The 27,926-nt window shown below is 44.4% G+C and overlaps 1 protein-coding gene across 5 annotated transcripts in view; it reads left to right on the top strand.

Moving 5' to 3' along the window:
• The window catches only part of ABCB7 (ATP binding cassette subfamily B member 7), a 166,325-nt gene that overhangs the window by 73,269 nt on the left and 65,130 nt on the right, over positions 1-27,926 (top strand). For all 5 annotated transcript variants that reach the window (XM_058196857.1, XM_058196859.1, XM_058196856.1 and 2 more), the window contains 3 exons: positions 6,304-6,381; positions 13,137-13,223; positions 20,463-20,582. In XM_058196857.1, the coding sequence (XP_058052840.1) occupies positions 6,304-6,381; positions 13,137-13,223; positions 20,463-20,582 (285 nt within the window). The remainder of the gene's footprint in view (positions 1-6,303; positions 6,382-13,136; positions 13,224-20,462; positions 20,583-27,926) is intronic.

Here is a 27,926-nt window from a genome sequence, read left to right as displayed (position 1 = left end):
CATACCTGTCCTGTAAAAATGTTGATTGGCAGCTGTAAATAAAATAGGTGAGCCACAAGCAGCCACAAAGCAGCCTCCAGTTAGCTTTCTTGGCTGTTAACTAATATATGTGTGATTTATTTACTATGTTGCAAGCATACACACCCCTTTTATTTTACAAGAATGCCTTTGTGCTTCCCAAGAGCTTCCTAGTAAACAGAGGTGATGGTTGAACCTTATATTCTGGTCTTCCCATTTAATTAATATTATTATTATTTTTAAGGAGATCGAAGGGCCATGTAAGATCAAAGGAAAGAGTAATGTTAGCCTTATTTAAGTTTTAAAAGTGAAAGTCTCCATCTACCACCTGGTATAGTGGTAGATGGAGCACACTATTTTGTTCCTTGCTTATTGTGCATCTTCCTATTTGAAATGTTTAAAGATCTTGTCTTAGAACACAGGATAAAATTGTATATGCTTCTTCAGATTAAAAACAAGACTCTTTGGAAATAATATAAGTAATGTTTAACATAATACAGTGCTTGAAAATATTGGAGATTTATTTATTTCTGATGTTTATTTATTTATTTATTTATTTATTATTAAAATTTGTATACCGCCCTTCTCCCGAAGGACTCAGGGCGGTTCACAGCCAGGTAAAAATACAATACAATAAATACAAATTAAAATACAATTAAAAAACTTATTAAAATTGGCCAGGATTAAAATTTGGAGCTAAAAACCCATTAAAACCCATTAAAACACTAACCCAGTCCAGCGCAGATGAATAAGTAGGTTTTAAGCTCATGAAAGGTTCGGAGGTCCGGAAGTTGACGGAGTCCTGGGGAGTTCGTTCCAGAGGGCGGAGCCCCACAGAGAAGGCCCTTCCTGGGCGCCGCCAGACGACACTGTCGCTACCGACGGCACCCTGAGGAGCCCTCTCTGTGAGAGCGCACGGGTCGGTGAGAGGTATTCGGTAGCAGCAGGCGGTCCCGTAAGTATCCCGGCCCTATGCCATGGAGCGCTTTAAAGACATTCACCAACACCTTGAAGCGCACCCGAAGGCCACAGGTAGCCAGTGCAGCCTGCGCAGGATAGGTGTCACTGGGAGCCACGAGGGCTCCCTCAATCACCCGCAGCTGCATTCTGACTAACTGTAGCCTCCGGATGCCCCTCAAGGGAGCCCCATGTAGAGAGCATTGCAGTAGTCCAGACGAGACGTCACAAGGGCGTGAGTGACTGTGCACAAGGCATCCCGGTCTAGAAAGGCGCACTGGCGCACCAGGCGAACCTGGTGGAAAGCTCTCCTGGAGACGGCCGTCAAATGGTCTTCAAAAGACAGCCGCTCATCCAGGAGAACGCCCAAATTGCGCACCCTCTCCATCGGGCCAATGACTCGCTCCCCACAGTCACCCGCGGACTCAGCTGACTGTACCGGGATGCCGGCATCCACAGCCACTCCGTCTTGGAGGGATTGAGCTTGAGCCTGTTCCTCCCCATCCAGACCCGTACGGCCTCCAGACACCGGGACAGCACTTCAATGGCTTCATTGGGGTGGCCCGGTGAAAAGTACAGCTGGGTGTCATCAGCGACAGCTGGTACCTCACACGAAGCCACTGATGATCCCACCCGGCGGCTTCATATAGATGTTGAACAAAAGGGGCGAGAGAATCGACGCCTGGGGCACCCCACAAGTGAGGCGCCGCGAGGTCGACCTCTGCCCCCCCGTCAACACCGTCTGCGACCGGTCGGAGAGATAGGAGGAGAACCACCGATAAACGGTGCCTCCCACTCCCAATCCCCAACCGCGCAGCAGGATACCATGGTCGATGGTATCGAAAGCCGCTGAGAGGTCTAATAGGACCAGGGCAGAGGAATAACCCTCATCCCTGGCCCTCCAGAGATCATCCACCAACGCGACCAAAGCCGCCTCAGTGCTGTAACCGGCCGGAAGCCGGACTGAACGGGTCCAGATAGACAGTTTCCTCCAGGTGAAGGGGAAACTGATATGCCACCATATTTCTACAACCTTCGCCGCGAAGGTTGGAGACTGGACGATAATTACCTAAAACAGCCGGGTCCAGGAAGGCTTCTTGAGGAGGGCCTCACCACCGCCTCTTTCAAGGCGGCCGGAAAGACTCCTCCAACAAAGAAGCACTCGTAATCCCCTGAGCCAGCCTCGTGTCACCTCCTGAGTGGCCAGCACCAGCCAGGAGGGGCACGGGTCCAGTAAACATGTGGTGGCACTCAATCTACCCAGCAACCTGTCCATGTCCTCGGAGTCACAGGGTCAAACTCATCCCACACAACATCACCAAGACCGCCTCAGACGCCCCGTCCGAATCGCTGCAATCTTGGTCCAGACCGTCCTTCAGCTGAACGATTTTATCGTATAGATAACCGTTAAACTCCTCAGCACGCCCCTGCATCGGGTCATCCCGCTCCCCTGGTGAAGGAGGGAGCGGGTCACCAAACAGGGCAGCTGGGCGGTTATCTGTCGACGCAATGAGGGAGGAGGCGAGCAACGCCGCTTCCCTCAGTGCCACTAGGTAGGTCCTAGTATAGGATCTAACTAGTGTCCGATCAGCCTCTGAACGGCTGGACCTCCAGGAACTCTCTAGGCGCCTTCTCCGGCGTTTCATCCCCTCAGCTCCTCGGAGAACCAAGGAGCCGGTTGGGATCTACGCCGGGTCAGAGGTCGCAAAGGCACGACACGGTCTAAAGCCCCGCCGCAGCCCGCTCCCAGGCTGCAGCCAGTTCCTCTGCCGTGCCGTGAGCCAGACCTCAGGAAATGGCCCAAGCTCCGTCCGAACCTCTCTGGGTCCATCAGGCGCCTGGGACGGTACCAACGTAATGGTTCCGTCTCCCTGCGGTGTTGGGTAGCGGTCAGAAAGTCCAGGCGAAGGAGAGAGTGATCTGACCATGACAAAGGTTCAATGACTATTTCCTTTAAGTCCAGATCTCTCAACCACTGACCAGAGACAAAAATCAGGTCCAGTGTGCCACCCCCGATGTGAGTGGGGCCATCCACTACTTGAGTCAGGTCCAAGGCCGTCATGGAAGGCAAGAACTCCCGAGCTACTGTCGATGACGAGCCGGCAGATGGCAGGTTAAAGTCCCCATGACTAAAAGTCTGGGGTCTCCACCGCCACCCCAGCAAGCACCTCTAGGAGCTCGGGCAGGGCAGCTGTCACGCAGCAAGGAGCCAGGTACGCGACCAGCAAGCCCATCTGACATCTATGACCCCACCTCACAAAGAGGGATTCACACCCGGCTATCTGAGGTACAGTGGTCTCCCTCGGCTCTAGACTCTCTTTAATCACAACCGCCACCCCTCCACCCCTACCCTGGGCCCTCGGCTGATGGAATGCACGGAAACCCGGTGGGCACATCTCAACCAGGGGTACACCCCCTTCATTGCCCAACCAGGTCTCCGTAACGCCTATAATATCCGCGGCACCCCCCTGAATTAGATCATGTATTAGGGGGGCCTTATTGGCCACGGACCGTGCGTTGCATAACATCAGACGAAGGCCCAGGCTCTGAGGGTCCTGACCATCCGGGGAACGGGTAAAGTTAGATCGGGCACGCGATCGCCTGCATACATCGAACGCGTGACCCCTATGTCGACACGATCCCCTTCCCCCATATCTGCCCCTCCCACTTACCGTGCCAATAGACTCACCCTCACACAAAGGAACACCCTCCCCCCCATAACCTCCGAACCCATTTGATAATCGCCACGAGCATGCGCTGGAACTGGTTTCCCTCCCGACGGGCTACCCCCATCACCCGCCCTACCCCTCCCACCCCTTAAAAATGCCCTATCTAAAAACCCTTGAAATGTTGGTAATCTGATTATAAAGAGACTCATTTTAAGCTTGCATTGTTTCTGTTGGCAGTTTGTTTATTTATTAATTGATTGGGAATCTTTTACCATAGTATAATAATATTTTTTTCTTTTAATGACCCTGCAATCCCTTACATCAGGGTGGAATTGGGGCAGTTGAATGGAGCTGGGTGCGTAAGGACCGAATTCCCTTCCTAATGCCATTACCTTGAAGGAAATAGTCTGATTTTTAAATCAAAAGATCTGAGAATTGGAATTCAGGCACCTGAGCTTATATATAATGTATGGAAAAGTATACAGGTGGTCCTTGATTTACAACCACAATTGGTACCAGAATTTCCATTACTAAGCAGGGCAGTTGTTCATGACCTTCTTTTATGACCTCCTTGTCATGCTCGTTAAGCAAATTGCTGCAATTGCTGAATGCAGGTGTGAATCCAAGCTTCCCCCATTAACTGAGCTTGTCAGAAACTGGCCAGAAAGATTACAGATCGTGATCACATGACCCTGGGACACTGGGAAGGCTGCTTGCCAAGCACCCGACTTTGGATCATGTGACCTGATCGTGGGGATGCTGCAAAAATCAGACATGGCAAAGACCAGCTGCACTTTTTTCAGTGCCATTGTAACTTTGAATAGTCACTAAACGAATAGTTGTAAGTTGAGGAATACCTGTTGTATAAACGTACTGGAAATTAGAATTAGAATTTCAGTTTGTTTAGTGACCATTTAAAGTTACAACGGCACTGAAAAACGTGACTTATGAGCAGTTTTCACACTTAACAGCCGTTGTAGCATCTCCATGGTCATGTGATCAAAATTCAGACACTTGGCAATTGATTCACATTTATGATGGTTGTAGTGTCCCGAGGTCACGTGATCACCTTTTGCAACCTTCTGGCAAGCAAAGTTAATGGGGAAGTCAGATTCACTTAACAATGGTGTTATTAACTACCGTATTTTTTGGACTATAAGACGCACCAAGATTTTGAAGAGGTAAGTAAGAAAAAAGGTTCCTCCCCCAGCCCCCAGGAACGCTCTGCAGACCTCCCAAACCCTCTGTGCACCCCGTTTTTGCTCTCCCCCAGCCCCCAGGAGCACTCTGCAGGCTGGCTTGAGGCCGCCAAAAACTCCAGTCAGCTTGCCTTCCAGACTCTGGAACAGCCGCCGCGGAAGGTAAGCACTCTGAAGAAAGAGGTGGTGGTGAGGGAGGAAGCAGGGCCAGGGCCGGGGCTGCTAAAGGAGGGGAAACGGGGGCGACTGGCGAAAGGAGGGCCGGGCTAGATAGGTGGAAATTCCCAAATTTTTCTGACATCCCACCTTTTCCTGTGGGTGTGGCTAGGTGGGGGGGTGTCATGTGACTGAGTGGGCATGGGTGTGAGTGATCTCAAATTGGCCATGCCCACTCAGTCACATGTCCCCCACCTAGCCATGCCCACCGAACCAGTAGAAAAATGGGGCGCACAGAGGGTTTGGGAGGCCTACAGATTGCTCCTGGGGGAGCACTGCAGGCCTCCCAAACCCTCTGCGCACCTTGTTTTTGTGAAAAACGGGCCCATTTTTCACAAAAATGGGACAAGCGATGGAGGGCTTTGAGAGGCCAAAAATGGCTGTATTTGGTGTATAAAGATGCATCAACATTTCCACCCTCTTTTAGGAGGGAAAAAAAGTGTGTCTTAAACTCTAAAAAATACAATAAACTACTGCACTGACTCACTTAAAAACTGTGGCAAGAAACGTCCTAAAACAGGGCAAAACTCACTTAACAAATGTTTCACTTACCAACAGAAATTTTGGGTTCAGTTGCGGCTGTAAGTCGTGGACTTCCTGTATCTAATATATTTGACAAGTTGATAATATCAAGTTTAAAAATGTTGTGTCCTGGGCCAGGTTATTTGAAGGACCATCAACTCCTAATTATATTTCCTCGTTGCCTCAGATCTGCCAAAAGAAACCTTCTACAGGTTCCTTCCTCTTGGTGCGGCCAGGGAGATGGGCCTTCTCTGCGGTGGTGCTTGCCTTATGGAATATATTCCCCCCTCAGAGTCTGAGTAGCTCTTTCCCTCCTTATTTTCTGGAAGTCCCTGAAGAGAGAAAGAGGAGATTTGATTGTAATGGAGCCATCTGAAATTCTCACTGACTTTGTGATATGGTCATTGTTTATATACCTCTTAAGCTATAATCCACCCATTTATTTCTTGTGAAGTGGGCGGCCACATAAATTTAATGAAGAAATAATATGAGGTAATAGAAATATTAAGGGGAATAGGCAGAGAATTGCCATTTAGCTCTTTAAATAGTTGGTGCTATAACTTACACATGTTCCCCAACAGTTTTAATATTTTCTTTTGTTTCTTTTCAGAAGCCAAGGCTCTTTCATTATACTGGATGTGTGTCTGCAAAATGACTGGAATGTTTCAGCTGTGGACGTTGTGCTTTTAATTATTATAGCCTTGCTTTTTCTTTCTTTCCAGGTTCTACCGATTTTAAATCGACCCACATGGCACAGCTCAGGGAAATGCTATTCAAGGCAACTATTAGATGCTGCAAAGGTAGTATTGAGCAATCTTTTCTTTTTCTCTCTTGAAATTCTGCTAATGAGAAAGACTTGTAGACTCTCCCTCCAAGCTTGGCTCCAGTTTATGTCCTGCTTTTTACTTAATCTTAATAACTTTGCTTTCCAGCTCCAAAGAATGTAGGTTAAAAAAGCAAAACTTTCTTCTTAGAGAACTATTTTTGTAAAGTCTCAAGAAAATGGATGTGATTGTAAAAATAAAAGCCTGCTTTCAGCAGCAATAAAGAGTTTCTTTCTAGTACAGGTATCACTTTGGAGGACGGTCTAGGACAAGTTCGCACGGCCAACTCAGCACAGACAACTTGCTGTGGGACAAGAGTTATACTAATATTGAAGAAATGGTGGGATGAAATCTTAAAGAAAGGATGAAAAAGGAGGGACAGAATAAAATGTAAATGACAAAAACTAAAATTATTTTAAAATTATTTTAAATACTTGATGAATTGTCCCACGGTGAGTTGTCCCATGGTAAGCAGGCCATAACGAGTTGTCCCACAGCAACTCTAGGTGAGTTGGCTGCACCAAGTTGTCCCGTTCCATCCGAGAACTGCATCACACCAAGCGGCTGAAGGGAAAGTCTATGAAAATGACCTGAGTCTATAGGTCAGGGAGTTGCCAGCTGCACTGATGCCAAGCTGGCAAACTTTCCAGTTCTTAGAAATAAACAGAATCCAAAGTCTTTTTGCAACCCTACAGAAATGAGTTGCCGCTAGTTTAGGTTAGCAGTTGAGATTTTTATTTTGAACTAACCACACTTCTGGTATTCCAAAGCCAGGCTCAGAGTACAACTGGTCTGATAATAGGCTTTGTAGTGCAGGTAGTCCTCAAGTTATGGCTGTAGTGGAGTCTGCCCATTATCATCCTAAATTGTGACTCTCGTAAACTGGCTCACAACATGATAGGACCAGATTTTATGACCTTTTATTTATTTATTTATTTATTTATTTTTTCACATTTATATACCGCCCTATCTCCCTAGGGACTCAGGGCGGTTCACAGGCAAATAAAAAAGATACATATAAATACAGAATAAAATATCCATTAAAAAACTTATTTGATATAGCCAAATAATTAAAAAGAACCATATATATAATAAAACCCATTAAAATCTAAATTTAAAATCTAGTCCAGTCCTGCGCAGATGAATAGCAGCAGTTGTTCAGCATATGTGGCAAACATTACGCAACCACCATGCTAATAAGTGAATTGTTCGTTATCTGTGTTTCTGCTGAAAACTGGAACCCTGATTTGAGCAAAAACGTTATAAATTGTGGGCTGGTTGCTGAACGCCTGAAATATAATCATGTGACTATGGGATGGGGGGGCAGTGGTCATTGGAACTTCGGAAGTACTTTGCGGGATGGGGTGGGGGGGAATCTGGGCTAATTTTGAATGATGACAACGGTCAAGAACTACCTGTAAATTACCAGCCAATCAGAATCCAGGCTTGTACCGTAGTAGAGTATCTGAGTGCATGTGAAATGCCTTTCCTATCCAGAAGGGTTTGGAAGACCAACTTCCTACTTTGCCCATTTTAGGAACTGAACACCAGCAATCTCCCTTGTCCACAGCATTGCATGCATCTGAAATGGACAGGCCACCAGTCAGCACTTACCAAAATCATTAGAAAAAAGGCCTCAAATAGTGCCCCCCCAGGGGGCAGACGGCTTCACTAACTGCATCTCATGAGCCACGTTTGGAGTCCCAACAGGCCTCCTGTTTTCCCAGTGACCAGCAGTGCTAGGCAGAGCTGTGTTCAGAAGCACACTGAGCCTAAGAAATAAACCCAAGGGCAGCAAAGCTAATCTGGCTGCAAATTTCTCTTTCGGATGCAGTTTTTAAAGGATAACCACTTGTCAGTATTCTTTATCGTAAAGCCCCAATCCAGGCAATGCTGAGGCTCAGTTACATAGTGTTGGAAACAAGAAGCAAGCTTACTAGTGGCGGGTTTCAAAAATTTTCACTACCAGTTCAGTGGGCGTGGCTAGGTGTGGGGCATGTGACTGAATGGGCGTGGCTGACTTCATGTCCCTCACGCCCACTGAGTCATATGACCTCTCCCCCCACCTAGCCAGCTAGGTAGGAAAATTTTGGGAATTTCCACCTATCTACCCCCGCTCTCACTTTGTCAGTCTTCCCTGTTTCCCCTCTTTTAGCAACCTCAGCCCTAGCCCTGCTTCCTCCCCCCCACCCTCACTGCTTCTTTGCTATAGCTGCTTACCTTCCGCAGCGGCTGGTCCAGAGTCTGGAAGGCAAGCTGACTGGAGTTTTCAGCGGCCCCCAAGCGAGCCGCCGCTGCTGGAAAGTGGCTGGTAAAGAAGCCTCACAAGCTTTGCAACTGTGGTGACTGGCCTCTTAAGCCATTAAGCCACGGAAAAAGCTGCTGCCGTTGCCACCATGTTTTTTGCACATGCGCATCCCACTGGACTTGCAAGGTAATGGGATACGCGTGCACAATGAACATGGCAGGAGGAGCGAACAAGTGGCGACCGAGGGACCGGTTTAGGGGCGTGGCCAGCGACCTTGGCCAAATTTCTGCCAACAGTTCGTGCGAACTGCTACGAACCGGCTGAATACCACCTCTGAAACCTATCTATCAATGTTTTCCACTTCAGCCTGAAATGGGAAGCATGTGACCACATTTCACAACATTTTTGCCGAACCCCACCAATTACTTCTGATTTTCGGCAAAACCACACCATAGGGAACCACTGGTATGCTGTGATTTGCTTAATGACCACCACAAAAAAGGTTGTAAAATGTAATTGATCTGTTACTACTGTCACATGTTTCAACCATAATGGGTAGGCTCCATTAATGTGGTAATTCGAGAACTGACTGTACTCCCTATTTATATTTGGTCATGCACAACTTGTACTCTTAAAAGTAATAAATGAGAGCCTTTAAGCTCATGCTCCCAAGCTAGAAAGGGATTTATCTTCAGCATCTAAGTACAAATTTCCACTGCATTCACAAATATATTCCTAGTTGTAGATCCAGTGTACAAATGATTAATTTTCCTTCATTTATTTTTAATTTTGTTTCTTAAACATCTCAACTGGAATAAAACTTTGTAATCTGGTTAATATTTGCGGTTGAGTTCCTAGAAGAAAGAAGCCACTTTGTGGAAATTAGAAAGCACCCAAGAATATTTAGGAATAGGAAGGAGAAGTTGGAACCTTATAAAAGTAGTCAGCTGCATAGGAAATATTGCTTGAAACATGTCAGAGAACAGGCAGCCTTCTTGATGCTCTCTATCAAATGTTGATATAGCACTTAGCACTAGCAGACCAATAGCAATAGCACTTAAATTTATATATTGCTTCACAGTGCTTTGCAGCCCTCTCTAAGCAGTTTACAGAGTCAGCTTATTGCCCCCAACAATCTAGATCCCTCATTTTACCAACCTTGGAAGTATGGAAAGCTGAGTTAACCTTGAGCCAGTCAGGATCGATCTCCTGGCAGTCAGCAGAATTAGTCTGCAGTACTGCATTTTAACCACATGCACACCCACAGTTCCATGGATGGAAGGATGGAAGGCTGAGTCACTGTCAACCTTGAGCCTTCCAACCTGGAGCTGGAAGGAATTGAACTCCTGGCAATGTGAGCAGAGTTAGCCTGCAATATTGCATTCTAACCACTATCACTTCATTCACGCTGCATGCTTAACCCTAAGGTGATTAGGACAGAATGGCCGTGCTCACATCTGCTTTGCCCAAATAAATAATTCCTATTATGATTTAACAATGTTTTCTCAAGCACCACAGGAAGATAAAGACAGGATCCCACAACACTGTAAATCCATTCAACTTCACTATAGCCTAGGCCAGGGATCTCCAACCTTGGCCACTTTAAGCCTGGGGGACTTCAACTCCCAGAATTCCCCAGCCAGCAAAGCAAAGCTGGCTGAGGAATTCTGGGAGTTGAAGTCCCCCAGGCTTAAAGTTGCCAAGATTAGAGACTCCTGGCCTAGACTAGCATGATATGCAAACCCAGCTGCAAATATATTCTGTCACCTTCCTGTACATCTGGAATGTTCAAATGCAGGACATTTAATTCAGGAGATGCAGGCTGCATTGTCAAATAAAAATATCCATTTTTTTTTTAAAAAAGTAGAGCTATCTGAGCGCCATTAAAAGTAATCAAAGTGTAGAAGGCTTTTAAAAGAATTGTGTTTACTAGCAGAAGGGACTTTCCTGCACTTTTCCTCCAGTCGTATCTTCCTGAAAAACCTGTCCTGCGGGGTGGGGTGGGGAATTTACAGAAAATTGGGCAAAGTCAGTTTAAATTCCAGCTTGTAGAAATTTCAAGACTGTTCTTAAAAAGTTTTGAATATCTCAAGAACAATATGAAACAGATTGGAATTTGGGCCATACATCTAAATTTATTTTATTTTATTTTATTTTATATACTGCATACAGTAAAAATTGTGAATAAAAATGTTGGAAGAGTCATCATATGTCTTTAATAATATGAGGCTTTGTTGTGTCTGTGTTTTGTTTGTTGTTCCTTTTTTCTATTGCTTTTTTTTACGAGGACATTTGAATTATGTTATTTGGTTTTTATTATGTTATTAGCTGATGTCAATCCTTGATGGTATGTAAATTTAAAGAAGCAAGTAACAAGATAAATACTTAAAATAGACCAACAGCATTAATTTGACCCACATATATTGCATATAACATGTTATATAGCTAGTGGTTTTTGGTAAAATGCTTATTAATAGAATGTTAATGCCATTTTCTTTCATTTTCCTCCTCTCCCTATAACTTCCTGGCTCCCCTTCTTAAAAAACGGAAACAATCATGTTTTCTGTGAAGAATGGTTGTGAATTAGTGCTTTCTCACACTTCTATGTATTTGCGAGCATTTCTTAAGTTCTTTGTAAGTGCTTTATGATGTTACGTTGCTCACCAAATTGCTCTTGGTGTTCTAGCGTAATAGAGATATCAAGCATTTTCTTTGAAGGCTAGATGCACTTTCAGAAATGACATTCCAAATATATCCTTTTTTTTTTTACTCAACAATAGAAGAGCTCAGGATAAAAATAAAGAAGATTGTGTTGTTAGTTCATTTGACTTCAAGTGGTACACTGTGTGACAATTACACAGCCATGGGGATGAGTTGAGAGGTGGCAGAAGCTGCAACTGATTCCATTTCTCCCCAAAACTTCTGGTTTTATCACACAGGACCTGCACTCTGCTATTGCTCTGAAAACCCTTTCAGCCAAGACTCAGAGAACTGTAGACCTGGTTCACACCTGTGCACACACACATGCCTATACCAGTATCTTGTGGGTTTTGCTGCTCGATACGCCATCCACTGCTCTGACATGAAGATGTTAGAAAGCAAGATTTTGGTTACTGTTGACTAGATATTCTACTCCAATGCTCCCCATACAAGTAGTCCTTGACTTACGACCACAACTGAGCCCAAAGTTTATCTTGCTAGGTGAGACAGGTGTTAAAGTTAATTTTGCCCGATTTTACGACCCTTCTTGCCACAGGTGTTAAGTGAATCCCTGCATTCGTCAAATTAATAACATGGTTTTAAGTGACTCTGGCTTCTCCATTGACTTTCTTTCTCAGAAGGTCACAAAGGACGATCGCGTGACCCCAGGACACTGCAACCGTCATAAATATGAACTAGTTGCCAGGCATTCCGATTTTGATCACATGACTATGAGAATGCTTCAGTGGCCGCAAGCGTGAAAAATGGCCATAAGTTATTTTTTTCAGTACTGTTGTAACTTCGAACAGTCACTAAATGAACTGTTGTAAGTCTAGGGCTACCGTATAAGATCCAAACATTTCTTATCTTCTGGAGGAGTTCTGCTCTTGTTGAAGGAAGAAACATTTTAGGATTTGAGTAATCTTCTATTTAAAGATTTTTACTTTTTTATTAAGTCTTTCATCACACTAATTCAAAGTAGATATACTTGTAACACAGGGGTCTCCAATCTTGATCACTTTAAGCCTGGAGGACCTCAACTCCCAGAATTCCCCAGCCAAGGTTGGAGACCACTGCTATAGCATTTGCTTTCTAAGCATCTCTCTGAATATAAAGCAATATTCACTACACCGAAGAATCTCCAGTCAGGCTTTATGCAGCCTTCTGCAAGGATTCCTGAGAGAAGTAATCTATATAGAGAGGAATTCCAGATGAACTGCTTCTGGACTCCTACTGACCTGATTTCCCATCATTTTCCTGAACTTTTACTCACCGGTCCATCCTCAGCCACTGTAAAATGTTAGCAAAATTCAGTTGGGCTTGGACTGTACAGGTGGTCCTTGACTTGCAACAGTTCACTAAGTGACCATTCGAAGTTACAACGGCACAGAAAAAAGTGACTTATGATCGATTTTCACTTGACCATTGCAGCGTTCCCATGGTCACATGATCAAAATTCAAATACTTGGCAGGTGGCTCATATTTATGACCGTTGCTGTGTCCTGGGTGTGTGTGTGTCATGCGGTCACCTTTTGCAACCTTCTGAACAAGCAAAGTCAATGAGGAAGCCAGATTCACTTAACAACCGTGGTGCTAACAGAACAATTGTAATGATTCACTTAACAACAGTGGCAAGAAAGGTCGTAAACTCACTTAATAAATGTTTCACTTAGCAACATAAATTTTGGGTTCAATTGTGGTCGTAAGTCGAGGACTACCTGCAATGGATTTTACTGTGACTGTACAACCACTGACAACCTTCTCTGCTTTGTTCTTCTCCCAGCATCTGCAGGGGTGGCCTCAGAGAGACAAAAGAACCTGTTGGCATGGGCATGCCGGGGGAGGCCTCCATTCAGACCCGAAGAATGCGGTAAATATCACCCCTTAATCCATCCTGGGTTTTCTGCACCCAAGAAACACATGTCTACACAGTTGCTGGCGTGTTTGCCTCCGAGGAAGCAAGGAGGGGGCGAATCCTTCTGTCGATTCCTCTAAAGTTAGCCTTGGGTTCTCTGAAGCAGGTTGATTGGAAGCAAATCCCTATTTGCATAAATTGTTCAGAAAATTAGTTTTGACAGAAGAAGGAAGCCACCAGCTTATCTGCCTGTGATTGAAAATGACTGCATCCTGGGGAGAAAGGTGTCAATTTAAAGCTTTTTGATGGCTTTGACCAGTGTGAAAAGAGGAGAGGACTGACTTTTCCATTACACATTCATGCCTCTTTTCCTCCGCTCTCCTCCTTGATTATATCTTAGCGGGGGACAGCGTCTGTTTTATTTATTTAAAATGTTCCTATCTTTCTGACAACAGGCCTCTGGGGCAGCTGACAAGCAGCACAAATTAATATATAAGAAACACAGGATTCTTCTATCGTTGGCGGTGAATGAAAAAAGGGGATGCCATCTCCTATTCAGCTGCTTTAGTCAATTGTGCTTTTTAGATAGTTATTATTTCATGGTTGTCATTGAAAAAATGCCCTGAAAGGCAATATCAAACTATTTTTAAATATATCGGTAACTGACTTCTTGGGTTTTAGACCTTGCTTCTGACATGAATTAATATTTTTCAGTTAACATTCATTGTTCTCCACTTTCCTGCCTCATCCAACTTCCAAATGAAAAATTTGCAGGAAGACAGCTTCTGTAAGTTTAGAAGGATAGACTTCAATCCCCAACCCCCATCCTGTAAGTTTCCCAATGGCTATTTATCTTTGGCAGGAAAGAATGGCTGGGGAAAACTGGATTGAAGCTGCTTAAAATTGCCTATACATAGGCCTATCTCAGGCCACAGTATCTAGTCCCACCCATTGGTTATTGCAAGGTGCAATGTTAAGTTTTCCACTGCCTGGTTTCCCAAGCCTATGATCACACATTTATTGAGAACACACCAGCCTTCCTCTATTCCTGTGGAGCTGGGAAAATGACAGGACTCCCTTTCACAAACAAGAAGCTGCTCTTCCTACGTCTGCTGACTCAGAGATGGAGGAAGGTTGATCAGATGTCACACAATATATACTGTGGAGAGCTAGTGGGCTTGTATTGAAATTTTCTAAAGGAACAGACTTGGGTCCTGTCAAAGTTGTAGCACTTCCAAGATTGTGGGGTATGTTTATATGCAAGGAGCATAGTGGGATACCTTTAATTAAGGTGTTGCAAAAGAAAAAGGAGCTATGTCTTTATAAGAGCCAAGACAATGTTGCTTATAAAATGAGACCTGTTGGACCGTCATTCATTTGGCAAACTCTTTTTGTAATACATTGTTAGATGATGCTATGAAAATTTCCTATTGTATTAAAAATACAAAAAATAGACATGTTTCAGTTTTTGGACAAGAACGTGATACAACTCTATTAATTTCTTCCCCTTCTTTTATGAGGAGTGATTTGAATACAGGTAGTACTTTACTTACAACCACAACCGAGCCCAAAATTTTTGTTCTGCTAAGTTGAGACATTTGTTAAATGAGTTTTGCCCCATTTTATCACTTTTCTTGCCACAGTTGCTAAGTGAATCACTTCAGTTGTTCAGTTAGTAACATGGTTGTTAAAGTGAATTTGTTTTCCGCATTGATTTTGCTTGTCTGAAGGTCACCAAAGGAGATTACATGACTCTGGGACACAGCAAAATTCATAAATATGAACCAGTTGTCAAGAGTCCAAATTCTGAACATGTAATCATGGGGAGGATGCAACAGTCATAAGTGTGAAAAATAATCATAAGTCGCTTTTTTAAGGCTGTTGTAACGTCAAACGGTCATTAAATGAACTGTTGTGAGTTGAGGACTACCTGTACCATCCTTTTTCCCACCAAGTGTTTTGGAGGAGATAGCAGTAAATTAACTTGCCAAGATCTGGCATTGTACTCTAAACTTGTTGGAATCAGATTGTGCCCCTTCCTTGAGGGCAAATCTAGCAAGGAAACAGCACCTGAATTGGCTAAAACAAGGGTCTCCGACCTTAGCAACTTTTAAGACTTGTGGACTTCAACTGTTGAAGTCCATAAGTCATAAAGTTGCCAAGGTTGGAGACCCCTGGGCTAAAATGATCTTACTTTCCTTGATTGAACCTAAGAATTTGTAGAGACCAGTGCTGGATGGAAAGAAATTCCATGGTTTTTATCTTCAGTTGCTTGTCTTTGTTGCACTTCCTTTCCTTGCAATTTGCCCCCCCCCCCCACACTCTCATATTTAAAATGAGCTGTATGTGTCCAGGTAGCTGCAAGGGATTTAATCCAGGTTTCAGGCACATTAAACTGGAATATATAACATAGGCAAAACATATAGAATAATACTGGTTTTCTAAGGCAGGAGTCCCCAACCCCTGGTCTGCATATCGGCACCAGTCCACAGGCATGCCAGAAACCAGGCCCTGCAAACAAGCGAAGCCCCATCCAAGGGATGCAGACACTATGTGAAACCACACCCTCTCCTGTCCGTGGGAAAAATCTCCACAGAACCGGTCCCTGTTACCCAGAAGGTTGTGGGTCACTGTCCTAAGGTTTCACTTTTCAACACTTGTTCCTCCATCCATATGGTAGAATTTGCCTACCATCCCTTGGTAGGCAGATTCTAAGAGGACAAGAAAATTGACAATAAACCATGATTTGGGCATGATAGGAAGCATTAATAATCACTGTTTCAAATTCTGATTTGTTAAACAAAAGGAAACAGGGCACTGTCACGAGATGGGGCCACCCATTTTCCTAAGCCAAATGTGCTTAGTGCGACATGAGGTCATGAATGTCAATTCTAGGTCAAATCAGGGAATTGGAACTTGCTGATCTTTTAAGAGGAATCCACTGTGACAAGGAATGGTGGGATACAATGCTGCAGATCCTGACTGGCTCCGGTGTGCTCGTGTTTTCATGGTTTGGATGCAAAGGGTAGAATGCATAAGGCCCTTAGAGAGGCCTATATGATGAACTGGCTTAATTGCCCAAGTCTCCGTGCAATATTGTTCAGCATCATTAGGAAGTGTTTACTGGAGCTTCCCAATTTCTTTATTCTGTGAAGCTTTAAGCCAGCATGGGGTAGCTTTACCTCTGGCCTAAATCAGCGAGCTTTTAATAGTGATGATTATTTGCCCCATTTATTAAACAAACACCATCTTTCAAAATGGGTCATCTCCTTTTAGAATTCACTCCAGTTTAGTGAATGGCATTAAATGAAAATGAGCGTAGGGTTGTACCTTGGGGCTTGCAGGGAAGAGTCACAAAGGACGGAGAGTGGAAAAACAAGGGAGATGCATTTAGAAATATTAACCGCTAAGTGGCAAGTTGGAAGCTGCCATTGTCTCCAGTTGCATCCAGATTCGTGTTCTCTGGTATTGTTCTTGCTTAATGTAATACAATTCCTTGCTGCCCCCCCCTTTTTTTTTTTTTTTGCTCATAGTGGAGACCAATCATTTATTCTGATGGAAAACTGGGGAATAGCAACAGCAGATAAACCTCTAAGTGGCCTCAATGACTCTTAGAAAGAGTGCTAATGACCAGATGACTGCAAGAAATATAAATCCTTCCATCTGCCACCATTCATTCAGAAGTGAAGAAGCTTCTTGGATGAGAAGCGAAACATCTTTAAGAAAAAGTTTAAGGAAGTCCAGTTGTCGTTTGAAAAAGCACCTTTGGGACAACCATGACCTGGATGACTGAGAATCTATAAACATTTGGGGAATAGCAAGATTTCAGCAGCTGCATATTCTCTGGCAAATTGGAACCTGTCTGAACTTTCTTGCTATATCATTCTCCTAAGAAAGACATGGAGTCGCTTTCTATGGCACACCTGGGCATTTTACAGCCTGCAGGCCATGTCAGGCCTTTTGACTGGCCCATGACGTCAAGGGGCTGGTAGCAGCCCTCCACAATAATCCCAATTTCTCATGTGGTTCTTGGGAAGATTAATTGCCCACCTTTCGCTGTGGCTTTTTACACAAGTGAAAGCTGTCATTTGATGTTGCACGTACAGCATAAATCTGTGCAGCTATATGTGGACCACTGTTGCCAGTCATATCACTTTGTGTGAGAGTTTCATCTTGCGCTGACCGATTTCCCTGTTGGCAAAAGAGTGAACAGGTGCATAGTATCCCACCTTCACAAACGGATATCTAGCCTGGATGAGAAATGAGAGAGGAAAAACGACAAGAATCAAGCTATCCTAATTGGCTATAGATATGTGCCTTGTTTGAATGCCGGGAACTTGCCAGGATTCTTGTTTTAAGCCTTAGCCTTTATATCTGATTTGAAGAGATTCTCAGTCATCCAGTTCATGGTTGTCCCAAAGGCGCTTTTTCAAGAGGCAACTGGATTTTCCTATTTTTTCTTTGAAGACGTTTCGCTTCTTATCCATGAAGCTTCTTCAGCTGTGACTGGATTGTGGGAAATGGAAGGATTTATATTCCTTGCAGACAGCTGATCATTTGCATCCTTTTAGAGGGTAGTTGAAACACTTGGAGGTTTATCTGTGTCCTCAGGATCACTTGAGTGGTGCTCCTGGTTCTTTTAGTCCACAAATCCATTCCTACTCCCACACCATTCAAAGGGTGTTCATCTCAAATTGTATGGCTAAAAGTCTGTAGAGATTCTCAGGTGACCCTGAGGACACAGATAATAATAATAATAATAATATTTAATAATAATATTTTAATTTGTATACCGCCCTTCTCCTGAAGGAAGATAAACCTTCCAAACCTACCACTTGGATAAACCTCCAAGTGCTTCAGTGACCACCTAAAAGGATGCAAATAACCAGCTGTTTGCAAGGAATATAAATCCTTCCATTCCCCACCATCCTGTCAGAGCTGAAGAAGCTTCTGGGATGAGAAGAGAAACGTCTTCAAAAGAAAAAAAACAAAGTACAGTTGCCTCCTGACAAGCACCTTTGGGATTTGTATTTGATTCTGTTCGCAAACATTGTAGTGTGAAATCAAATCAAATATCTTTATGACAGACTTTGACCAGCATATATAATAAAAGAGTGCAGTTAAAAGAGAAATAGTGTAATATAGCATTTATTGGGGAAAGGAAATAGTTTATACAATTATTAGGGAAAGGAAAAAGAATAGAGCAATAAAACAGCATATCTAATTAAAAATTTTGTAGTGTTGTGTAACTTGGTGAAAACGTATTGTCAAACATTGTCAATAACCTTAAGTATATCTTATTTTTTTGTTGTTTCTGTACGTAGAACAATGTGTGAGAGAATACAGTAATAGAGCAGAATCTGATTTTTTTTATTTTGCTCCATCTGGGCTTACCATTTGTTCTTTATAAAGTTATAGAAGCCCATTTCTCTCTTGACTACAAATTTGAAAAATTAAAAATGAGCTTTGTTTTGATTGAAAGTCGCATTACCATAAATAGAGAGAAAGCAGTTTACTAGCTAATACTGCATCTTGGGTGTCATCATTGATTTTAATCTATCTATAGTCTAGGTCACGGGTGTCAAACTCGACCATGTCACATGATGTAACGTAACATATCGCAACATTTTTTGGCTTTGCGGAGTTGGGATGGTCCTGGCCTGTGGATAATACATATGGCCCACCAGTTTGACACCAGTGGTCTAAATCTTCCTAATGATGATTTTCAACTATGGTTTAGAGCAGGTGCAGGCATTTTTTTTTAATTTGAATTTGTATCCCGCCCTTCTCCGAAGACTCAGGGCGGCTTACACTGTGTTAAGCAATAGTCTTCATCCATTTGTATATTATATACAAAGTCAACTTTATTGCCCCCAACAATCTGGGTCCTCATACCTTTACATGGACCGCAGGAGTTACTGTGCAACTGTTGACATGTTTCTTGATGCCTTCTAAGCTCCTTGACTTGCTAAATTTAAACTTTGTAGAATCTTATTTGAAGAAAGATGAATAGAGATCTGGATTTGCAGTAATACCTCTGGGGCCCCTTATAGACTCCTAAAGGGTTCTTAGAAAATAAAATGGTTGGTGGCTATAGACCAGTGTTGGTTTGCCTTCTGATAAATGTGTGGCCTGTGATTAGGTATGTCCACCATGGTAGCCATTTTACAGAGTGTCCCATAACATGCTCCCAAAGTTCCAGATGAGCTTTCTGGCCCAAAAGGATTAGAGGCTTCCATATAATACTGTTACATCTGGATTTCCTACGTTTGATTGCTCCCTTGGAGCTAGTCTGGCTCAAATGCTAGTTGGCTGTTAATACTGATTAAGGAAGAGAAGTGATGCACAAAGGTTTCACACCTGCTTCCACCTCCTTACAAGCTGCTTTGGGTTTCACATTTCTGCCTGTTCACCGCCCTGAGTCCTTCGGGAGAAGGGCGGTATAAAAATTAAATTATTATTATTATTATTATTATTATTATTATTATTATTATTATTATTATTATTATTATTATTATTATTCACATGCCCTCATCCAGCATTTAATTTTTGCCTGCAGCCCTGCTTGCCCGAATCTTTTATGATCCAAAGTTAACTCTTAGAACTCAGAATCTTTGATTGTTACTGGAATTTTGATTTAGTGTTCCTCCTCCCCAGCATGGAGGGGAGCAGGTGCCTTGATCCTTAAATCCAGTTTACAAACTTGCTTTTGGTACATCTCCATTTTTTTTTTTACAGGTCTACACGCTGTTGACATTATTTACAATTTTGTAATGTGAGAACATCAATTGAAGATCTTTGGAATAGGAGGTTTTATGCTTGAATAAAATTATCCCTATGTTTTTAGTTTCACTGATTAAAAAGACCCATAAAGTGACAAAAAGGGTGTCTGTAATTTATTTGAGCTCTAAAAGAATTAATAATACAGGACCTGACAATCAGTTTATGAAGGAAACTTAGTTCTGTACTTGAATCTTTAGCAACCTTGTAATGCTCAATTACTCAACCTCATAGCCATTTAGTTCAAAAGATTTGACATTTTACATGCAATTAAACCACCTAGAACAATTTTCTTAATCTTAAGAGTGCTATTACTTTGCATCCATTGAACCAATTCTCTTTGATGCTGATTTTAATTCAAAAGTTCTCATCTACCTGTTGCTAACTAAAAATAGCTCACATTTCTTGGATTGGGACTCAGGAATCAACGTCCTTTGGAAACCTGTTGAGATCATCCTTTCCATCTCTCCACAGTTGAAAGAAATACATGGTGGAAAGATCCTCAGAGCAATGCTTTCGTATGTCTGGCCCAAAGACCGGCCTGATCTTCGTGCCAGAGTTGCCCTATCGTTGGGATTTTTAGCAGGTGCAAAGGTAAGAACACTGATACCAGCTGAAACTGGTGGTCAGGCTTATGCCAGGCAAAATATCATAAAGGGGAAAGAGAAGTTGATACAAAATATTTTGGTTGGGGTTGTTCTCACAAAACCTTTTTGAAGATCCATGAAAGGCCTCCATCTCTGTCTTGAAGAGCCGTTATTTTCCCTTGTGCTTTGAGACTGCTGTTAAGTGCCTACAAGATGTTTTCATTGGTGTGGACATTTGGTGAAAACATTAAAAGCTTGTTCTCAAGCACTACTCACAATGTCCTGTCCATGGCTTAGCCGGGCTGCATATCCCATCCTTCTTGTTGCCCTCAACCCCAAAACTAGCTACTCTTAATCTTCATTCATGCAGTTGTGCAGACACTCATTTTGATAAGCTTGCAGTTAATATGCATAGCTCATATCACTTGTAGGCGTCGTGGCAATTCTGAACAGACAACTTGCTATCTCTTGGTGGCCTTCATCCCTTCCAGTTTAAAGCAGCCCTCAGAGATGGTACATCATCTTCTGTTAGGCTCAAGTCAAGAATCCTTTGCCATGGAATTAATTTATGCAGGCTGTCATTAATAGAGACTGAATTTAAATGACAATAACTCAAATTGTTCTCTTGGTTGTATTTGCTAAGGTTCTGTTGAGAGTTTCCCAGGCTGTGTGATCATATATTTCAGCTCCGTTGATGAGATTGGACAGTGTTGAAATAGAATATACCCTAAGTGTATTCTTGGTAGCTTATTTGCAAGCATTTGGAGAGAGAGGCTTGTAATATACGCTTGTGGTGTCACTGGCTATTCTGAAAGAGGACAGAAAGTATGACAAGAAGAACTTTTTTTTTCTTTGTTCAAGACAGCCATTTATTCGTGGGCTTTTTATTTCGTATTCTCTCTAACAAGGACCCAAAGAAATCATCTTTGATAAGTGTTAATTTAATTCTAGTAGCTCAGACTAGTGCCTTTAGTATAGCAAGCAACGTCAGTCCATGGTGCTGGAGCGAATTTGCCAGTGGGCTTAAATTCCAAAATAAAAAGAATTATGTTATTATGAGGAGAGACTCACATTAATAGAATATACAGCCTTTGGTGCTGTACCAGGTCGAATCAAGGGTGCTCTTATCTGCATTCACCAGGCTTTCCTTACTAGAAAGCGAAGGAGGAGGCTGCAGGGAGGAGAGTACATGAGGCTGGTAAAGGAGGGCACTTTTTAGCTTTTCTTCAACACTTTCAAGGAGGGGGAAACAAGAAAAAGGTTGGCAGGTTGCCTTTGCATTTATTTATTTATTATTTATTATTTATTATTTAAATTTGTATACCGCCCTTCTCCCGAAGGACTCAGGGCGGTTCATAGCCAAGTAAATGAATACATTGTAGATACAATTAAAATACTAATAAAAAACTTATTTGAATTGGCCACAATTAAAATTTAAAGATAAAACCCATTAAAAACCCATAACTTAAGAAAACTAACCCAGTCCAGCGCAGATAAATAAGTAAGTTTTGAGCTCGCGGCGAAAGGTTCGGAGGTCCGGAAGTTGACGAAGTCCTGGGGGGAGTTCGTTCCAGAGGGCGGAGCCCCACAGAGAAGGCCCTTCCTGGGTGTCGCCAGACGACACTGTCGCTACCGACGGCACCCTGAGGAGTCCCTCTGTGAGAGCGCACGGGTCGGTGAGAGGTATTCGGTAGCAGCAGGCGGTCCCGTAAGTAACCCGGCCCTATGCCATGGAGCGCTTTAAAGACGTTCACCAACACCTTGAAGCGCACCCGGAAGGCCACAGGTAGCCAGTGCAGCCTGCGCAGGATAGGTGTCACTCGGGAGCCACGAGGGGCTCCCTCTATCACCTGCGCAGCTGCATTCTGGACCAACTGCAGCCTCCGGATGCCCTTCAAGGGGAGCCCCATGTAGAGAGCATTGCAGTAGTCCAGACGAGACGTCACAAGGGCGTGAGTGACTGTGCACAAGGCATCCCGGTCTAGAAAGGGGCGCAACTGGCGCACCAGGCGAACCTGGTGGAAAGCTCTCCTGGAGACGGCCGTCAAATGATCTTCAAAAGACAGCCGTGCATCCAGGAGAACACCCAAATTGCGCACCCTCTCCATCGGGGCCAATGACTCGCTCCCGACAGTCAGCCGCGGACTCAGCTGACTGTACCGGGATGCCGGCATCCACAGCCACTCCGTCTTGGAGGGATTGAGCTTGAGCCTGTTTCTCCCCATCCAGACCCGTCGGCTTCCAAACACCGGGACAGCACTTGATAGCTTCATTGGGGTGGCCCGTGGAAAAGTACAGCTGGGTGTCATCAGCGACAGCTGGTACCTCACACCAAGCCACTGATGATCTCACCCAGCGGCTTCATATAGATGTTGAACAGAAGGGGCGAGAGAATCGACCCCTGCCGCACCCCACAAGTGAGGCGCCGCGGGGTCGACCTCTGCCCCCCCCTCAACACCGTCTGCGACCGGGCGGAGAGATAGGAGGAGAACCACCGATAAACGGTGCCTCCACTCCCAATCCTCCAACCGGCGCAGCAGGATACCATGGTCGATGGTATCAAAAGCCGCTGAGAGGTCTAATAGGACCAGGGCAGAGGAATAACCCCTATCCCTGGCCCTCCAGAGATCATCCACCAACGCGACCAAAGCCGCCTCAGTGCTGTAACCGGTCGGAAGCCGGACTGAACGGGTCCAGATAGACAGTTTCCTCCAGGTGCAGGGGAAACTGATATGCCACCATACTCTCTACAACCTTCGCGCGAGCGGGTTGGAGACCGGACGATAATTACCTAAAACAGCCGGGTCCAGGAAGGCTTCTTGAGGAGGGCCTCACCACCGCCTCTTTCAAGGCGGCCGGAAAGACTCCTCCAACAAGGAAGCACTGTAATCCCCTGAGCCAGCCTCGTGTCACCTCCTGAGTGGCCAGCACCAGCCAGGAGGGGCACGGGTCCAGTAAACACGTGGTGGCATTCAGTCTACCCAGCAACCTGTCCATGTCCTCGGGAGTCACAGGGTCAAACTCATCCCAAACAACATCACCAAGACCGCCTCAGATACCCCGCCTGATCGCCACAATTTTGGTCCAGACCGTCCCTAAGCTGAGCGATTTTATCGTATAGATAACCGTTAAACTCCTCAGCACGCCCCTGCATCGGGTCATCCCGCCCCTGGTGAAGGAGGGAGCGGGTCACCCGAACAGGGCAGCTGGGCGGTTATCTGCCGGCGCAATGAGGGAGGAGGCGAGGAACGCCGCTTCCCTCAGTGCCACTAGGTAGGTCCTAGTATAGGATCTAACTAGTGTCCGATCAGCCTCTGAACGGCTGGACCTCCAGGAACTCTCTAGGCGTCTTCTCCGGCGTTTCATCCCCCTCAGCTCCTCGGGGAACCAAGGAGCCGGTTGGGGTCTGCGCCGGGTCAGAGGCCGCAAAGGCACGACACGGTCTAAAGCCCCAGCCGCAGCCCGTTCCCAGGCTGCAGCTAGTTCCTCTGCCGTGCCGTGAGCCAGACCCTCAGGTAGTGGCCCAAGCTCCGTCCGAAACCTCTCTGGGTCCATCAGGCGCCTGGGACGGTACCATCGTAATGGTTCCGTCTCCCTGCGGTGTTGGGTAGCATAGGCAACTATCTGACCTAATCCTTCATGCAGCTACCATGCAGGGCTGGGGTTCAGGATGCAAATAAGTAGTTTGGCCCATGAAAATTGTTAAGGGAATTATGTGGGGGCACACCTCTGCAGCAAGCAGTTATAGTTAAATATGTACATAGCTCTTTCTGCACCAATCCGTGTTCCCTTCAAAAGCAGCCTTATTAGACAAGAGAACCCACAGCTCTCCCAAACATGACTAAGGCTAGTTTTAGATCTGGATCTCCCCATCCATAATGCAACTGCTCTGTACTTTACATTAACCAAAAGGAAAAAAAATGCTGTTGGCTTTATTTTTTCCTTAAGATAAAAGTACAGGAGAGAAAAGAGCAAGGACTTCAGCAGATTAGAGCAGCCCATGGCATTAAGCTGCAAAGGAAGGAAAGGGCGTCTGGGGAAGACAATCAGAAACCTAGAGACCAAGAGCAAAGCAAGTTGTCTTAAGCAAGGACCTCCCCAGACTACATTTGGGGCATGGAGTATGGAAATGAGCTGCCTTGCTAGATCTCATAGAAGGCAACCAGGAACGTACCTTAGATAGACTACATATTATCCACAAAATCTCCTAAATGCTTTCATTTTATTTAAGCGAGATTATTTAAGTGCAACCCCTAACCATCCCTCCGCACAATAGGTTGCAGAGCCATTCTTAGCGAGTGACGGACGTCAAGCAGCTAGAGACAATCCAATCACTCTTTTCATCAGCCGGAGGGGTCTGTAGAGAATAAGGGGAGGTTTTAGGAAGGCAGGATGGTCAAAAAGGGCAAAGAGGCCCCAGTGCTGTGATCAGAGTTGTACCTCTTTTTAATGTGTGACATGTGTTGATCCCCTCCCTGTAAGGGGTGGGGGGGGGTCTGAGGTGATTCAGCAACTTGTACTCATGGAAATGCCCCCCCTCCCACCTTGAGTAGGTTCTTGAGTATAAAAACTACTTGAATCACAAGGTAGCCATTGTGTGAACTTCCATCACAGCAGTGGAGAGCGTTCATGCCTGGGTTGATCAGGTGCTGCTTGCATCATCTGGGAGTTGATCTGCAGACATGTAATCACACCCAGCTCACCATCCCTCTGTGTTGCCTTTATCAAGCTCTCTGCCTCTACAGTTACTGTTGTGGAAATCCCTTGTCAACTTCAGCTTTTACGTTGAATTACACAGGGAGTGCCTTGACAAGTACTAACTTTTTAAAAATGGAAGCATTGTATATTCCAGCACCTATGTGCTTACAACTATTTTTTTTTATTTTCAATTTCCTGCAAGAGCAGCTGCCTTGGCCAGGTGAGTGCAGCTGAGATCAGAAAATGCTGTCTTGTCTTAGAACTGGGAAGAGATGGAAAGCTGCTTCATTGGAAGAGGGGATTTTGGTATTCTCCATTAAATCTTTTAATAAAATAAAAGTGTGCCCTCAAATGCCAGCTCTCATTTTGAACAAGAAAAAATATAACCTCACCGGAGAAACGCAGCTTCAGCAGTTGTGGGTTTTGTATAACCAAAGAATAATGTGTAATTACCATAAATTGGAGCAGTAGCTAGGTTCACATGGCACTTGGAATAATAAATTAACCTGCAGTATAACTTCTTAGCCTGGAATGTTTTACCAATGTATAGTTAGGCTACGGTTTAGTATGATATGCCCAGTGCAGAAAACGAGAGCGAGTTTTTCAGTGTTAACTATGGCTGAGCTCAAAGGGCAAATACTGATGCTGTTTTGCACTATAATTCTCAAAAAACCAGCCAGCAATCAGCACATCTTCAAGTAGCGGTTGCAGGTATTCAGTTAATTAATTAATTGAAGCTGTCTCTGATTTGAGAGCACCCCAGAGGCATCTAGATAGCCACTATGCCCAGCCTATGCCCCAAGATTGCAGTCATGAAAAATACTTGAGAAGGGAGTGCCAGGTTTGTTTGTTTTTTTAGATATATGGCACTCTTCTCCCAAGTCTAGTGACCTTCAACATTCTGGACTACAGTTCTGATTAGTTGTAGACCATCTTAGTCTAAGGGTTAAAGTAGAAATTTCAAAACACAGTTAGAGAAGGCCAGTCCCCAGATTGCTTAATTCTTAAACGTTTTCCCACTCTTGAGAATGCTGACAACTGCGCCTGTAATATATTTAAGTCTAAAGCACTTGGAATTAAACAAAGATGACATTGGTGTCCAATATGCTTAAGTCCTTTATTTCAGCTAGAAGGGTAGGGAGAAAAAAAATTCTTACCCTTATGGAGGTCTTGTGTCTTACTCAATCTTGGATCCTCTCTACCAGACGCCTGGGAGTTTGAGGGTTTGCACAGAGGGTTTGCACTTCGTGTGCCTGGCACTACACTCTTCTGGAAGGAGAGCTCTGATGTTCCTATGACAATTCACCGCAGCTAACTTGCCACAGTCAACTCACCACGGGACAAGAGCTACACTAAGATCAAAGAAATGGTGGAATAGAATCATTAAAGAAAGGATGAAAGAGGAGGGACAGAATGACAAAATTTAAAATAATTTTTAGTCTATTTTAAGTAATTAAATTAAATTGAATTGTTAAATTGACTCACAGCAAGTTGTCCCGGGGTGAGTTGGCTACAGCAAGTTGGCTGTGGTGTGTTGCCCCATTCTGGTTCCCAGGAACTGTTGGAGCCTCTGTTCTAGCATGGGAGTCACAGCCCCAAGTGCTCCTACCACCACTGGGAACATTTTGGCCTTTTCATATCCCCTCCAGTTCCTCCTTCAAGCCCTGGTGCTTCTCCAGTTTCTCATACTCCAGTTTCTCATACTTCACGCTGCTATCACTTGGCACTACTACATCTATCACCACCACCTTATCTACTACCTCAATGTCTAGTTGGTCGGCTGTCTGGATCTGTAAATTGCACAGGAACTTATTTTTTTTATACTCCATGACGTTCTGGGGGATCTCCCATCTGGACTTAGGAAGGTCTAGACTGTACACTGTGCCAATGTTCATGTACACAATGGCAGCTACTTGGTTGTGCCATTCAGTTTATGCTGTTCCTACCTGCATCTTATGCCTTGTCACTATACGTTGGACTGTGTCTGTGGCATAATCTGCACCTTGGATCCTGTCTAGTGTGACAGACCCCCACTCCAATGGATGTGGTGTTATTGTGCTGCTAAGGGATCTGGAGCTTAAGTGCTGTCTTTTCATCCAGCTCTTTCCAGCACTGGTAGGAATTTCCAATGTCTTCCACCTTAACTGCCTGTTGATGTTACATCCCACACAGGGTCTTGTCTTGCCTTGCCATAACGCTTCCTTTGCTCAATCTTCTTCCCATATCTGCTGCTGCCTCAGTCATTCTCTTGGAAACTCAGCTTTGGGTGCTGCCTTGCTGATGTACTTCTGGATGCTGTGGGTTTCATCCATGACACTTTGCCCACCCTCTTTCTGGCTGGTGTACAGTGTCTGGGTATTATACTAGAGGGACTTCACATTGGCAGTTTCCACATTCTCCTTCGACCAGCTCACTGTAGCAGAAGGGCATCTGATGACTGGCAGAATATACATGTTGATAGTGTGGATCTCGTTCTTCCCATTGAGCTGGCTCTCCAGAACCTGTCTGATCTGTTGGTTGTACTTGGATGTTGCTGTCTTCTTTGCCTCTTCATCATGGCTCCCATGTGATAGTGGAGTACCAAGGTAGTTGTAACTGGTCTGTATGTTTGCTATATGATCTGCTGGTAGTTCCAGCCCTTCAATCTGATTAT

The sequence above is a fragment of the Ahaetulla prasina genome, chromosome 11, assembly GCF_028640845.1.
Source record: "Ahaetulla prasina isolate Xishuangbanna chromosome 11, ASM2864084v1, whole genome shotgun sequence".
NCBI classification, from domain to species: Eukaryota; Metazoa; Chordata; class Lepidosauria; order Squamata; family Colubridae; genus Ahaetulla; species Ahaetulla prasina.
This window is presented reverse-complemented; position numbering and strand designations above follow the sequence as displayed.